Genomic DNA, 16,114 nt, shown 5'->3' on the forward strand with positions numbered 1-16,114 from the left:
AATCTGTTACTTTTTACACCCTGACTTCCACACCCTTCCAATGTTTTTAAAATTATCAACTTTTAGGAATTCTATATTCTGGATACTAGTATTTTATCAATAAAACTTTTCTGATGAATGTGTTAAGAGTCCATGTATTTATTTATTCATGCATGCTAATGGTCCTCTAAGTGTCCCAGCATCATTGTTTGGAAAGCGTATCCTTTCAAAATCTAATTCTTTCTGTTTTTCTCTAACAGTTGAGTTTATATGATTTGTGTAGGTTTTATTGTGAGGTCTCTATTCTGTTCTATTTATTTGCACGTTTATGCTTTCACATGTACTATCAATACTGATACTACATATGTGTTGAAATCTTTTGATGTGGGCCCTGTACACTGGATGTTTTTGGTAAAACTGTTCTTACTATTTTCAGTGTAAAAACCTGGCAAATATTACCTTTTCCAGGAGATAAGATGTAAGACAGTTTGATATTTTCTACCCCTACTCAACTGTGTGATAGAGACTTCAATTCTGAGGTGTCTGTTCCAAAATGCATGACCACTCTTTAATGAGGCAAACTTAGTACAACCGTAAAAATGGATTAATATACAAAATTCCTCATCAGTACTCCTGAAATTAACTGAGGACATCATTGAGGAAAATGTGACAGAGAAATGGTCATAGAATAGAGAAAATCACAAAAAAATGGAGTCTAAATATAATATTGTGGGTTAAATCATGCAACAGAAAATGGATGGTAGTGTAAAAACATGTGAAATCAGAGTAGAACCTATGATTTGGTTGCATATTATAGCAATGTTAAATTCTCCATTTGACAAATATACAATGGTGATAAAAATGTTCACGTGTATTCTGCTCACAAAAATTAGGGGATATTTTATCACTTCATATTCAGTGAGCAATACAGTTAATGCCTGGGTAGTCCCAGATTTATTCATTATCTATTCCTGGACCTAGTGTCATGCCTCATGCACAGAAGGTCTGCTGTAAGTATGTATGTATGGGTTGAATGGAATGAAGTAGAAAATGAAATGAAGAAGAGGATGGTTTGGGGACAACCTTCCAGGAGTAAGAGAATTGATGTTTCTTCAGCTCTGCAAGGTTATATCTTTCCAGCTCTCTAGTATTAAGGGATTATGTTATGCTGATATAAACTACTGATATTTGGTCTGTATGCTGCAAAATATTTTTTTCAAATGCCTAAGATAGATTTCAACTCACCTTTATAATTATACAGGTTTGCACAGCAACCAACCCTCACAAATGTACAAGAAAATCTACCTTTTTTGTTTTCCATGACTGATGCAATCCTCATATGTACACACATACACACAACACACACACACACACACACACTCCAAACCTGCATAGCCAAGGCAGAATGGGTTTGAGGAATATCTGATTAAGTTCAAATTGTTCAATTCTGCCCCAAGCAACAATTTCAATAGACTATTTGAGCACCTGCAGACTTTCCAGTCTTCTGCTGTTCTTCCTGTGGCTCTCCAGTCCAACTTCATGGGTATCTGGAAGGAAGAGTTTGTTTACACAACCTCTTGGTGATGCAGAGGAAAGGGGTTCTTGGATGATAGACTAAGGTCACTGTCCTCTAGTTCCTGATAAATGGACATCCCATGTCTTCCAAGTCCTTGAGTGTCCTGCTGGTGTCTGATGCTGACTTCTGTGACTGATGGACTTGTGATCTGTTCCCTCGGTTCCATTTGTGTCTGGTGAATTGACTCCATCTTGATCTTGTATGATCGTTGCACATCCTGAGGTCTGGCTGCAGTACCCAGTTACTCCCAGCCCTGGCAGTCTGTCCTCATGCCTTCAGGATTTGCTGCCTCCACCACGGGGGTTCTTTATGTTGGGTTCCAGATTTGGCACGTGCTCCCCACTCTTCATGTGGGGCTCCTTTCCACACCTAGCAACTCAGGAGTGCTAACTCAAGTACTTTCTTTGCTTGTCCTTGCAGCAGCTTCAGTTTGTTGTGAAGGCATCCTGTGAGGTGATCTCTTCCCCAAGCCTCACATAAGATGTGGAGAAAACACCGCTCTCCTTTTCACTTCCCAGGAACAATCCAATGCACTTCTTCCTTCTAGGGCTTCAGCCCAGAATAGGGGACATGGAAGATACATCTCTCCTCATCTCACCTCCAGCTTCCTCTTTCCCTGTAAACCATCAAGGCCTGAGAGATGAAGTGTGTTTGTTCCTTCTTCCAGGCATAGGGCTTCTTTGTTGGATTGTCTTTCTCTTAGCGAGTCATCTCTCTGGGTCTGTAACACTGAAACAAAAGGGCCAAAAAACATTAAACTTAAGTTTTTGAAATTAAAAAAAAATGTTCACGTGATAGGAAGCTGAATCAAGGTATATGTGAATTTTTTGTAGTAGTACTTAGTGACTTCCATATAACTACAAAATTTTTCCAAGACAAAGCTTATTATAAATAGGTTTAACCAATGTGAATTATTTCTCAATAAAATAAATAGATATGATCTAATTTTATTTTACCTTCTCATAAACATTTTCATATTACAAAATGTTTATGGATAATCATACGTAATTAATACTAAATGGGTATAATAAAATTATGGGTGAACTAGTAGGAAGTTAACTGGAGTCACATAAAGGTATGTGTTAACAGAAGGTGTGCATTAAAGTGGACGGACACTTGGTGGCGCTCTCTGCAGCGTGCTGGTGCCTTTCCCCACCCCTTCTTATTCCTCTAAAGGTGTCTCTCTCTGTTCCTAAGCTCCAAGGTTCCTTCTTTTGCCTCTGTAACTTGTTTCCTGAAGCTTATTTATTTATTTATTTTCTGAAGCTGGAAATGGGGAGAGACAGTCAGACAGACTCCGGCATGCGCCCCACCAGGATCCACCGGCACGCCCACCAGGGGCGACGCTCTGCCCCTCCGGGGCGTCGCTCTGCCGTGACCAGAGCCACTCTAGCACCTGGGGCAGAGGCCAAGGAGCCATCCCCAGCGCCTGGGCCATCTTTTGCTCCAATGGAGCCTTGGCTGCGGGAGGGGAAGAGAGAGACAGAGAGGAAGGAGGGGGGTGTGTGGAGAAGCAAATGGGCGCTTCTCCTGTGTGCCCTGGCCGGGAATCGAACCCGGGTCCCCCGCATGCCAGGCCGACGCTCTACTGCTGAGCCAACCGGTCAGGGCCAAGCTTATTTTTTTGATGGCTCTGTTTTTCTCTACATACACTTTTCTTGGCTCTAGCAGTTTTGCTAAATCAGTTAAGAGCATTGTCCTAAAACAAGGCTGTAGGTTCTATCCCAGGTTGGGGCAGAGAGGGGAAGCGCCCAGAAGATGCTCAACTCAATGTAACAACAAGTGCTTTCCTTCCCTTAACCCCTCTCTCCCTTTCTCGGTCTTTTAAAAATAAATAATTATATCATGGCTAGATATATCGCTTGGTTGGAGCCCCCTCCCAGAGCACAGAGGTTGCCAGTTTGATTCCCTAGTGCAGCCACATGCAGCAGCAGCTAGATGTTCTTGGCTTTTTCCCTCTGCCTCTCTCAAAAAAAATTAAAAAATTTTTCTTTTAAAAACAAGGAGCAGCCTGACTGGGTGGTGGCGCAGTGGATAGAGCATCGGACTGGGATGCGGAGGACCCAGGTTCGAGACCCCGAGGTTGCCAGTTTGAGGGGAGGCTCATCTGGTTTGAGCAAAAGCTCACCAGCTTGGACTCAAGGTTGCTGGCTCGAGCAAGGGGTTACTCGGTCTGCTGAAGGCCCACAGTCAAGGCACATATGAGAAAACAATCAATAAACAGCTAAGGTCTCGCAACGAAAAACTGATGATTAATGCTTCTCATCTCTCTCCATTCCTGCCTATCTGTCCCTTTCTCTAACTCTGTTTTTGTAAAAAAAAAATAAAATAAAAATAAATAAATAGGCCCTGGCCGGTTGGCTCAGCGGTGGAGCATCGGCCTGGCATGCGGGGGACCCGGGTTCGATTCCCGGCCAGGGCACATAGGAGAGGCGCCCATTTGCTTCTCCACCCCCTCCTCCTTCCTCTCTGTCTCTCTCTTCCCCTCCCGCAGCCAAGGCTCCATTGGAGCAGAGATGGCCCGGGCGCTGGGGATGGCTCCTTGGCCTCTGCCCCAGGTGCTAGAGTGGCTCTGGTCACGGCGGAGCGCCGCCCCGGAGGGGCAGAGCGTCGCCCCCTGGTGGGCAGAGCGTTGCCCCTGGTGGGCGTGCCGGGTGGATCCCGGTCGGGCGCATGTGGGAGTCTGTCTGTCTCTCCCCTTCCAGCTTCAGAAAAATACAAAATAAATAAATAAATAAATAAATAAATAAATAAAAACAAGGAGCAATGTTGAAAAACATATCACTGTTTCTACCTTCCTTCCTAAAATCAATAAATTTAATAAATAAGCAAATTTAATTATGGTTCAGTATATATATATGGTCCTGTTATAATCACAGTACTGTTTTTTTTTGTATTTTTCTGAAGTTGGAAATGGGGAGGCAATCAGACTGACTCCTGCATGTGCCCGACCGGGATCCACCCTGCATGCCCACCAGGGGGTGATGCTCTGCCCATCTAGGGCGTCACTCTGTTGCAACCAGAGCCATTCTAGCACCTGAGGCAGAGGCCATAGAGCCATCCTCAGTGCCCGGGCCAACTTTGCTCCAGTGGAGCCTTGGCTGCGGGAGGGGAAGAGAGACAGAGAGGATGGAGGGGGGGAGTGGAGAAGCAGATGGGCGCTTCTACTGTGTGCCCTGGCCGGGAATCGAACCCGGGTCTCCTGCATGCCAGGCTGACGCTCTACCACTGAGCCAACTGGCCAGGGCCAATCACAGTACTGTTTTATAAACTCTTTTTAAATTTATTAATTCTGGAGAATCAATGGGGAGAGAGGAAGAGAGAAATATCAATTTCTGTCTGATTTATGCATTCATTCGATGGTTATCAGGGAATCAAAGTCACAACCTTAATCTTTCAGGATGACACTCTAACCATCTGAGCTACCCGACCAAAGCTCATTATCCAAATTCTTATTTTTTACTTCCATGATTTGTTGGTACCTTTTTTCTTGTATGTCCTGGCAAGTTCAGTGCTTCCAAACTACACTCTAACCAATCATGCAATCTGGCCAGGCGAGGGCTGACATTTAGTAAGTTGAATTGTAACATCACCACAATCCACAATTTATTATTATTATTATTATTTTTTTCAGAGAGAGAGGGATAGACAGGGACAGACAGACAGAAACGGAGAGAGATGAGAAGCATCAATCATTCGTTTTTCATTGCGCGTTGCAACACCTTAGTTGTTCATTGACTGCGGGCCTTCAGCAGACTGAGTAACCCCTTGCTGGAGCCAGCAACCTTGGGTTCAAGCTGGTGGGCTTTTTGCTCAAACCAGATGAGCCCGTGCTCAATCTGGCGACCTCGGGGTCTCGAACCTGGGTCCTCTGCATCTCAGTCCAATGCTCTATCCACTGCGCCACTGCCTGGTCAGGCTATTATTATTTTTTAAGACAAAAATATTTTATTTACTGATTTATTAGAGGAGAGAGAGAAAGGGAATGGGGGAAGAACACGAAGCTTCAGGTTTTAGTAGTTGCTTCCCCTGTGCCTTGACCAGGAAAGTCCACGGTTGAACCAGTGACATCAGGTTTCCAGGGCCACGACTTATTCACTGGACCACCACAGGTCAGGCACTGCAATCCAGTTTTTAGAAAATTTTATTACTTCATACATAAAGTAATTGAATAGTTGTCTTATGTTATGTTTTGCAAATTTCATATTTTAAATATAATCCTTTATCAGGTATATATATTTACATATTGTATATATACTCACACATAATGTGAAAATATTTCCCCCCTCTCGGCGCTTTTTTAAATGTGCTTAGAAGTACAAACTTTTAAATTTAATTAACTTTATTTTTTTTATGATTCATTGTTTATTGTCTTCTCTCAGAACTATGGCTAATTTAGGAATAGGAAGATTGTCTCCCATATTCAAGTATGAGTTTCATACTTTTATGTCTTATACTTAAAACTGATGTATTCTGACTTAATTTTTATGGATAGAGATAAGGGTCTTAATTTATTTCCCTGCCACTAGGTATACAATTATCCCAGCATCTTCTGAGTAAAGATTTATCCCATTGGTTTATCCTGGGACTTTGGTGAAAAAGTAATTGATGGTAATATATTTGGATTCTCAGTTCTGGTGGTGCCTTTCTCATTGCTGCAGAGAAATGGAGCCCCACTTTACTGGCTTCGCTTTCAGTGGCCTTTCCCCGAGGCCCGGTCCCAATGTCAACTTTAGATCGTCTAGGCTGCTCTTCCTCTCTGGTGGGTGATGACCAGCCTCACTCAGAACCCATTTGTCCAAATCTTTTTCTGGTCTTAAAAATTTTAAGAAAGTTTCCGCTAGCTAGCAGTTCTGGGTTGGTGTTCCTACAGGACATAAGACCTCTTCTCTGTAGAGTATCACTCTCTGCTGTTACACCCACACCTGAATTCTTGACCATTTCTAAAATTTTAAAAACACTCACCTTTTAAAAATAAAACTTAAAAAAACCTGTCGTGGCCATGTGATATTTCTGCTGAGCCACCGAACACAATTTAGCTCACTTTTTTTTTATTTTTTCTTTTTTTGTATTTTTTTTCTGAAGCTGGAAACGGGGAGAGACAGTCAGACAGACTCCCGCATGCGCCCGACCGGGATCCACCCGGCACGCCCACCAGGGGGCGATGCTCTGCCCCTCCCGGGCGTCGCTCTGCCGCGACCAGAGCCACTCTAGCGCCTGGGGCAGAGGCCAAGGAGCCATCCCCAGCGCCCGGGCCATCTTTGCTCCAATGGAGCCTTGGCTGCGGGAGGGGAAGAGAGAGACAGAGAGGAAGGAGGGGGGCGGGGTGGAGAAGCAAATGGGCGCTTCTCCTGTGTGCCCTGGCCGGGAATCGAACCCAGGTCCCCCGCACGCCAGGCCGACGCTCTACCGCTGAGCCAACCGGCCTGGGCCTAGCTCACTTTTTATCTTGCCTCTGGAAGCTCTGAAAATACACTCGCTTTCCGCAAGAGTCATAGTGCCAAGAAATCAGACAATTTGAGGACCTTCCCACCTTCCAGCCACCTCAGGCTTCAGGCTCCAACTTTGCTGCTTTTCTTATATAAGGCTTCAGGTTTCCCAGCATGGCGGCTGCCAGCGGGGCGCCGGGAGGAGTGAGGGGGAAATCGCCTCTGTTTCTTCAAAGGCTTCAGAGCCTCGTCGGGCGCCGTAGCCGGACGTTCTATCTGGATGACGCTTCCAGGCGCCAAATCAGATCGCGGAAGTGGAACGTTTAGATTCCTGGTTGGCTGCAGGGAAATCAGGTTAGTGTGTTCTTGTCTTTTCATGTATTCCAAAATGTTTTGTGTCGTAGGAGGTTTGTTTCTCACATCACAGAGTAGCTGACAAAACAGAGAGGAAGTGGCGCGTGTGGACCCTGGAATTATGGCGGTGGGAGGAGTCGTGTGGAAGGAGCTCACAGGTATTTCGGAGGAAGCAGGTGACTGCCTGTGGTTTGGGTGCTGTTCAGCAAATAAGTTTTAATAAATGTCTTTTTAAACTTTCCTTGCTTACATTTTGCATTGGCCTGGGCAGCAACCTGTGTGTGGTTTGTGGAAGGCTGTGCTGTTTGCCCTCAGGGCAGCAGATTGCAAATTGCGGATTCTATTTCTGCTTGGGAGGGGCCATTGTGTTGCTAATATTTAGTGGAGAAGGGTCCTCCTCCCTTGGGTGCCAAGTTTTGATTCCATGCTCAAGGCAGCGACCCTGTGAATTTGAACCTGGGTTCTCAGCATCTCCGGCTGATGCTCTACCAACTGCGCCACAGCCTGGTCAAGCATTTTTTTTCCAAAATTTTATTTATTTTAGAAACAGGAGAGAGAGAGAGAGAAAGAAAGGCAGGAGGGAGGAGCGGGAAGCATTACCTTGTAGTCGCTTCTTATATGTGCCTTGACTGAGCAAGCGTGGGGCTTCAAACAAGCGACCTGAGCATTACAAGTTGATGCCCTATCTGCAGCGTCACCACAGGTCAGGCCTGATGAGCTTTCTAAGAAATTTATTTATGCATCTGCAAACAGGCCGAGTTTAAAATGGCATTAGCCTTGAGTGGCTGGGAATTTAAGCTTTTATAGGGTTAGTGAGTGTTATGCTCCCTTTGTTAAAGATGGCGCTGCGTTGCCCAGGTGATATTGTGTGTTGGGGGCGGGCAGTGAGCAGGCAGGATCTTTGTAGCCTTGGGCTTGGTTTTAGGACTAAGCCTTTCCCACCCTTTTTGATGTGGAGTGGTGCAATCCCGTCATGCCTCATATAAGTGACTTTGTATTAGAGACTTCCCTATTCTGTAAATTGGATTAAAGGTTTTGATTTCTGCAGTGTAAGGTGGGGCAGAACGGTAGCTTGCTCAGGTGGTTCTTGAGACTAGCATTAGAGAGCAGAGCAGAAAAAGGCCACGTGGAGGAGACCCAGAGAAGCAGCCAAGATGGTGGAGTGCTGAGGGAGAAGCCAGTTTGTGCAGGGAGAAGGAAGGGCATGGGGAACAGAGGTCAGTAAGTCTGGTGAGCTAGAAACCTTTGATTCTAGGAAACTCGGGTAAATCAGTAGCTTTGTGAGCACTGAATGAGTGGGTTTTGGAGCCCAGTATGTGTTTTTACTTGCCCGCCGGGTGTAAGCTAGAATTAAAGATGATGGCCCACCAGTTTTTGGCTCCGTTGTTTCTTTACCAACTGTCCAAATCCAATGCGAACCTGCATGGGCTGGGCGGCTGTGATGGTGGCCGTGGGTACTGGCTTTACAGTGAGCAAGGCTAGTGAGATTAATTTTGGTCGGGAATTTTTAGCCACAGGGTGGGGGGATGGATGGGGATCACTTAATGAGGGAATTGCCCCAGCGGGGTTGGGGGTGTGGGTGGTGAGGGGAGGTGGAGTATCAGTCAGTTTGCTCAGGTCAATAGTTAAGGAACTGTCCTGGCGCCAGGTCACTTGAACCTGGCTAGTAGAAGATTTTTGGTAAGGGGCCTTAGACCGCAAACTAACAGGTATAGAGATACTTTTTGAAGGAAAAGAATCTAAATTGTTCTAGAAGCTCAGTTATTTCTGAATTGTTAGAAAGATTTCTGTAAAGTGCAGAAGTTTTGTGCAGGCGGAAGAAATGAAAAGAGGAAGTAAACAGGTAAAAAAGGGACTGCTCTGAGACCCCAGATAAGCAGGAAACAGAGAAGATTGAGATGAGTGTCCCTGTACACCCCAAGAGAAAAAGAGAAAAAAGAGGCTGGGATGTTAAGACACATCTTGACCATCTATTGCTAAAATTCTGTCTATTCCCACGGGGCAAAATGTGTTTCCTCCTATTTATTCTTCAGTAACTCATGCTGCTGCTGTTTTTCAGAAAGTCACTGACCAAAGTCATTGACCAGGATGTGCTAGTCTGAGCACACTAGATGCACCAACCCCCATGTCAGCAGATGCCTGGGGCAGCAGCCCCTAGTGCCTGTAGTTAACACTCCCTCCAGCCCCTTGCTGTTGAAGCTCCTCTACCCACTCGCAGTTGCCTGGTCAGGCTTAAAAAGCCATTCTTACCCTCTTATCTGCAGAGGTTCCTGTGCCATCACATCCCTATCTATGCATGAGTCGGTGCACAGGCAGTTCATTAAAAATAAGATTTATTAATATTAATTTATTGTGTTAACATGAATTCAAGTGTTCCACTCCATATAACTCCCTCACCCCTGTGTCCCCCGATATCCCCCTCCCCCTTCCCTTTGTGGTTTACTGTCCTGTTATCTGTACGTTATGTGTGATTAGTTTCACTAATTTCTTCACCTCTTCATCCCATTCCCTCATCCCCCTTCCCTCTGACAGCTGTCCCTCTGCTCCCTGTGACATCACCTCTGCCCCTATTTAGTTCCTCAGTTCACTTTTTTCATGATTCCACGTATAAGTGAGATCATATGGGGTTTGTCTTTCTCTGCCATTCACAGGCATTTCTTCTGTGCCTTTGCCTGGTTTGTCTATGGTACTGCTATAATTAAAGTAACCTAAAGCTCTCATTAACTGATAGGGACTTTCAACTATTCTGAAAGGTGTAAATAATTACCAGTTTAGGGTTTTCATTGACATTTCACTTTTTGTCTATGCATTTGGGAGATCTTATTTGTTTGCTTGTTTGTTTATTTTGACAGAGAGAGGAAGAGAAAAGAGCGAGAAGCATCAACTTGTGCCACTTAGTTGATCACCCACTGATTGCAACTCATGTTACGTATTCTTACAGGGCCTTGATCTGGCGACCTGAGGATCGAGATGGCAACTCCAGGTCTGAGCTTGTGACAGGACTGCTTCCGGGAGACACTCTATCCACTGCTCCACCAGCCGGGGTGGAGACATGACATCTTTACAACGCTTTCGTTTCTAAAGTATGTTCACGTTAATTTTCCGTTCATTTGAGTCTGTTAAAATTTCCCTCTAGTCCTGGCTAGTTAGCTGGATTAGTTAGAGCTTAACCTGAAGCACAGAGGTTCTGGTTCAATCCCTGGTCACAGCACGCACAGGAACAGAATGATGTTTCTCTCTCTCTCTCTCTCTCTCTCTCTCTCTCTCGTTTTCTCTCTATTTACTGAAATCAGTAAGTAAAAATTAAAACAATTTTCTTTTATATTTGTTTTTTAATAGAAATGATCTTAAAATTTTTAAAATTTATTTATTGAATTAGAGAAGAAAGGAAGAAGAGATAAATAGAAACATACATCATTTTGTTGTTCCACTTATTTGTGCGTTCTTGGTTGCTTGTACGTGCTCTGACCAGGAATGAAACCCACAACCACAGCTTCTCTCCCTGACGCTCTAACCAACTTAGTTAACCAGCTAGGATTTGGATGAGGTTTTTAAAAATGTTTCCATTGATTCGAGAGAAAGTGGAAGGGAAAGAGCAAGTGACACAGAAGCATCCTGTTGTTCCACTTAGTCTTTCCATGGCGGTTGTGCACTCATTCGATGCTTGTCCTCCCGATATGACAAGATTGGGGTTTGCTCCTCGCTCAGGGCTCATACTGGAGTCAACTAATGAATGCATAAATGGGTGTGACATCAAATCTATGGTTCTCTCCTCCAATCTCTCTCTCTCTCTCTTTCACAAATGAATCAATAAAAAATCATGCCCCGGCAGGTTAGCTCAATCGGTTAAGAGTTTTGATATGAAGTGAAAAGGTTGCCAATTGAATCCTTGGCTAGAGTACACACAGGAAGCAAACAGTGAGTGCACGACCAAATAGAAAAGAAGTGAATTCTTTCCTTCCCTCTTCTTTCTCTCTCCCTTACTCTCTCCGTCTTAAAAGAAGCCCTGGCCCCATAGGTCAATTGATTGGAGCACCATTGTGGAGTGCAACGGTTGCCAGTTTGATTCCGCAGTCAGGGCACATATAGGAGCTGCTCTATGTTCTTGTCTCTCCCCTCTTGGCTCTCTCAAAAAAAAAAAAAATAGTAGAAGAAAAAGACAGTGTTGATGATGTGCCCAGTGCATTGTTTTCTTCCAGAAATTGGTGCAGTCACGGGCCGTGCAGAATCGTTTGCAGAGGAATCCAGCACACAGATTTAAAGCAAATAGTGACCAGATCCTCTCCTTCCGTGTGGTCAGCTCTCTATGAGTGATTGTTCTGAGACTCCCCACCATGTAAAGGGACACTAGTGATACTGTGGTCACTGTGAGGGTGAGTGCATCTGGGCCCAGAGGAAATGTACCAGTCACTGAATTTTCTCCTCAATCCACAGGTCCTGACTCCTTGGAGCTATAGAATCACAGGGAGTGGAAGACGTAGAATTGGGTGTCAGCATCTCTGGCAACTCACCCTACTGAAGACGGTTTTCTGTGCTGAAATTTAGAGCAGACCCACAACACACCAACACACAACGTCTCTATATCCAGCTTTTTTCCAACAATTGAAGAAAATGATTTTTGCTCAGGTGACTTTGGGATTTATTTATTTTTATTTTTTTGGAGAGAGATAGGGAGGGAGAAAGATAGGAAGGGAGAGAATTGAGAAGTGTAGTTGAGACACTTTAGTTGTTCATTGATTGCTTCTCTTACTTACCTTGACAGTGAGATGGGGCTTAATCTGAGCTAAATACCTGCTCAAGTCAGCAATCTTGAGATCAAGCCAGGGACCTTGGGCTTTAAGCCAGCGCCCTTTAGGCCCAAGCTAGCAACCACTGGATTATCTTGATAATCTTACACACAGGACGACAACCCCACACCAGAGCTGGTGAGCAAAGGTGCTCAAACCAGCGAGGTGAGATTTTCAAAACTGGGTCCTCAGGTCCCAGGCTGACATCTCTTCACTGCGCCACTGCCTGGGTAGGCATTTGAGTTTGTTTTATTTTTTCTTTTCTTTATCATGTATTTGTAGAGCAGTATAAAAAACTACCTCAGTTAATCTGAAAAGTAATGAAATATATCAGTAGAATTTCTCCTTCTCATTAAACAATCTTGTAATCGGATGAATACATTGATGACTGAATGTACAATTGCAGACTTCAGAGTCAGGCTAAAGTAGGTTTACAGTTCTTATTACATGTAAAACAGTTTATTCTTGTATGATTGTTTATGATTGTATTATTCATATGCTCAAATGTAAACCTACATTTGCCCCACCTTATATTTTAGTAGGCATGTGAGTATTCACTTTTATAATAAAATAAAAGTTCTTTCACTTTATAGATGCATTGTATAAATTGAAGATGGAAGAAAAACTGTCATTTATTTACATTATGAAAAGCACATCACACCACTAAATAGCACGCTGCTGTTACAGGGATGCCTGACATTTCACGATGTGGCCGTGAACTTCACGCGGGAGGAGTGGCAGCTCCTGGACCCCGATCAGAAGGACCTGTTCCGGGACGTGATGTTGGAGAACTACAGCCACCTGGTGTCAGTGGGTGAGGACAGCTCTTCTATGTCACTTAGAGGGTGCCCTCTCAGTGGCTTTTTTCTTCTCAGATGCTTAACTTTTCTGAATAACTACAGTTCTCTGAAAGGAAGAACCTCATATCCTTCCATTACCTCAGACAAGAAGATATAACATTCTGCCTTCTGAGACAAAAGGCTTTGTGTTACAGATGTGAAGCATGTTTGGTTCTTAAAATGTAACCTTCTTCCTCTTGACCCACCCCAGCCCAGTTCAGTAAGTTTAAGTCTTGTGTCATTTTTCCCTCTGAGCAGGATATCAATCCAGCAAACCAGATGTGCTTTCCAAGTTGGAGCGAGGGGAAGAACCGTGGACAGTAGGGGATGAACCCCAACATCTGGTCTGTCCAGGTGAGTGGGTGACAAGCACCCTGTTTGTCAGGGAGCAGAATGGCAGGAAGTCATATTCGAGTCAGAGAACACATCAGACCTGTAACATTAGATGAAGGAACCTAACCAGCCCTTCACATATGGGAACCCTTTTTATTTCTAGAAATTTAGAGGAAAACATACCCTACCCCTTTTTTCTCATTTGAGTAATGACACCTATTTAATCTACATCTTACTTTTGTTTGTATACTTTTTTGTACCTAGCATTCTCAGATTTTACTCTCTGTCCATGCCCACTGGGTCTCAGCTTGTGTTATCCCCTCTTTTTCTGTGAAATTCTATGTTCTGGGCCCCTTTGGAAAGACAACTATGAATTCATCACAGTTTTTTTTATTACCGATCTTTCGTGCCCTGTATGGAAATAGTGATTTTCTTCCATAAAATCCATCCACACTTTGGAAGCTGTGTCCCCATGAGAGTCTGGTTTTCATTGTGCATTTATGTCGTTCTTCGCCTCCTTTCTCTCCAATGTTTTTCATACTCAGTTCTCATCAGTGTTAAATGTTTCCTCAGTTCCCGTCATTGAAACCTATTTCTCTTCTTTGAAATGGACTCCTGTACTGACATCTCTCTCAGTGTTGTCTAGTGTGTGCTTTCTTCCTCTGAGTTGTACTTGTTGTCATGGCAGCTGGCCTTTGACTTCCCATTTTCTGTGATAGTGAGAATCACATTCTTTCCATTTTTTCTAAAATTTAGAATTTGGGGCTAGACATTTTATTTTATTTATTTATTAAAAATTTTTTTTTAACTATTTTTCCTTTTTTATTTTTAAAATTTTTAAAATTCTTTTATTTATTCATTTTTAGAGAGGAGAGAGAGAGGGCAAGTGAGAGACAGAGAGAGAGAAGAGAGAGAGACAGAAGGGGGGAGGAGCTGGAAGCATCAACTCCCATATGTGCCTTGACCAGGCAAGCCCAGGGTTTCGAACCGGCGACCTCAGCATTTCCAGGTCGACGCTTTATCCACGGTGCCACCACAGGTCAGGCCAGGGGCTAGACATTTTAAATTTCATCTGTCCTAGCATCACCTAGGATGTTCCCTACTTTCTGAGATCTCTTTCTTTTGTTTTACTCATTTATTTTTTTCTATGTAGCTCTCTTAAAGGCCTGTATTGTTTCATTTAATGAATACGAATAGAACTTGTTACCATGCAGCATGAGTTCCAGCTCAAACTGGTTCCCAACTTACATGTACCTCACGTCCCATCCTTCCCAGTTTTCCTAAATCAGATTTTCTTTCTTGGTAGATGTTATCGCTGCCTTTGTCTTCCTAAAGCTTCCATTTTACATCATAGAGTTAATGGTTTCTTTACATTTAATTCACATATCAATCAATTTAGCCACTTAAAGAATAGCTAATTTGTTTTTAGTTTATTCATTTAGTTGTGTAATCACTTTAATCAATTTTGGAACATTTTATGTGTACAAGTTTTCATGGTGCTTTTTTATATCCATAGCTTTGTAGCAGCTTTCAAAATTGCAAAGAGTGAATTCTCCAAGTGTTCGAGATCATTTTGAGGACCTGACCAGTTTGTTCAGTGGTGGAGCATCGGCCTGGTGTGTGGAGATCCCAGGTTTGATTCCTGGTCAGGGCACACAGGAGAAGCGCCCATCTGCTTCTCCACCTTTTCCCCTCTCCTTTCCCTCTGTCTCTTTCTTCCCCTCCCACAGCCAAGGCTCCACTGGAGCAAAGTTGGCCCAGCTGCTGAGGATGGCTTTATGGCCACTGCCTTAGCCATTAGAATAGCTCCGGTTGCAACGGAGCAACGCTGCAGATGGGCAAAACATCACCCCCTAGTGGGCATACCGGGTGAATGCACTGCTTCTCACTTCAGAAAAAAAAATACAAAAGGATCATTTTGACATCTGGATTTTTTAATTTCCATTTGATTTTTATAATCAGCTGTAATTTTCTTCAAAACTAACCAGCTAGGGTTTTGATAGTGATTACTTTGACTCTATCTCATTGGGTAGTAATTTTGTCTTCAAAATATTCTTTTTTTTTTTTACAGGGACAGAGAGAGTCAGAGAGCGGGATAGACAGGGACAGATAGACAGGAACAAAGAGATGAGAAGCATCAATTATTAGTTTTTCGTTGTGCATTGTGACACCTTAGTTCATTGATTGCTTTCTCATATGTGCCTTGACCGCGGGTCTTCAGCAAACCGAGGAACCCCTTGCTTGAGCCAGTGACTTTGGGTCCAAGCTGGTGAGCTTTTGCTCAGACCAGATGAGGCCGCGCTCAATCTGGCCACCTCGGGGTCTTGAACCTGGGTTCTCGGCATTCCAGTTCAACGCTCTATCCACTGCGTCACCGCCCGGTCAGGCTCAACATATTCTTTATACTAATCCAGGATTATTGGGTGTTTTTTGTTTAATTAGATCTTTGATTTCTTTGAACATTTTGTAAGTTTTAGAATAATACATTTTTGCCTTTATTTATTAATTTATTTTGTGTGTTTGTGTGTGTGACAGAGAAAGAGGGACAGGTAAGGACAGACAGGGGAAATGTGAGAGATGAGCAACATCAATTTTTTGTGCAGATCCTTAGTCTCCTTAGTTGTTCATTGATTCCTTTCTCATATGTGCCTTGACTACAGGGTAGGGGTCTGCAGCAGAGCGAGTGACCCCTTGCTCAAGCTAGTGACCTTCGGCTCAAGTGAGTGACCTCGTGTTGAAGCTGGTGAGCTTGTGCTCACGCCCATGACCTTCGGGTTTCAAACCTTGGTCCTCTGTGTCCCAGTTCAATGCTCTATG

The 16,114-nt window shown here is 43.8% G+C and overlaps 1 protein-coding gene and 1 long non-coding RNA gene across 10 annotated transcripts in view; one reads left to right on the forward strand and one right to left on the reverse strand.

The window, feature by feature from the left end:
- Positions 1 to 16,114, forward strand: part of LOC136399222 (zinc finger protein 615-like) — a 265,085-nt gene that overhangs the window by 127,693 nt on the left and 121,278 nt on the right. For 2 of the 9 annotated variants that reach the window (XM_066374203.1, XM_066374196.1), the window contains 2 exons: positions 12,813 to 12,939; positions 13,223 to 13,318. The exons of 2 other annotated variants lie outside the window; for them this stretch is intronic. In XM_066374203.1, the coding sequence (XP_066230300.1) occupies positions 12,813 to 12,939; positions 13,223 to 13,318 (223 nt within the window). 5 more of the 9 variants (XM_066374202.1, XM_066374201.1, XM_066374199.1 and 2 more) reach the window with 5 other exon arrangements.
- Positions 400 to 7,190, reverse strand: LOC136399301 (uncharacterized). Its single transcript, XR_010750128.1, has 2 exons — positions 7,089 to 7,190; positions 400 to 2,284 (listed from the first exon to the last, which is right to left on the reverse strand). It is a non-coding gene; the product is annotated as an uncharacterized lncRNA (long non-coding RNA).

The sequence above is a fragment of the Saccopteryx leptura genome, chromosome 3 (assembly GCF_036850995.1).
Source record: "Saccopteryx leptura isolate mSacLep1 chromosome 3, mSacLep1_pri_phased_curated, whole genome shotgun sequence".
In the NCBI taxonomy this organism is placed as follows: Eukaryota; Metazoa; Chordata; class Mammalia; order Chiroptera; family Emballonuridae; genus Saccopteryx; species Saccopteryx leptura.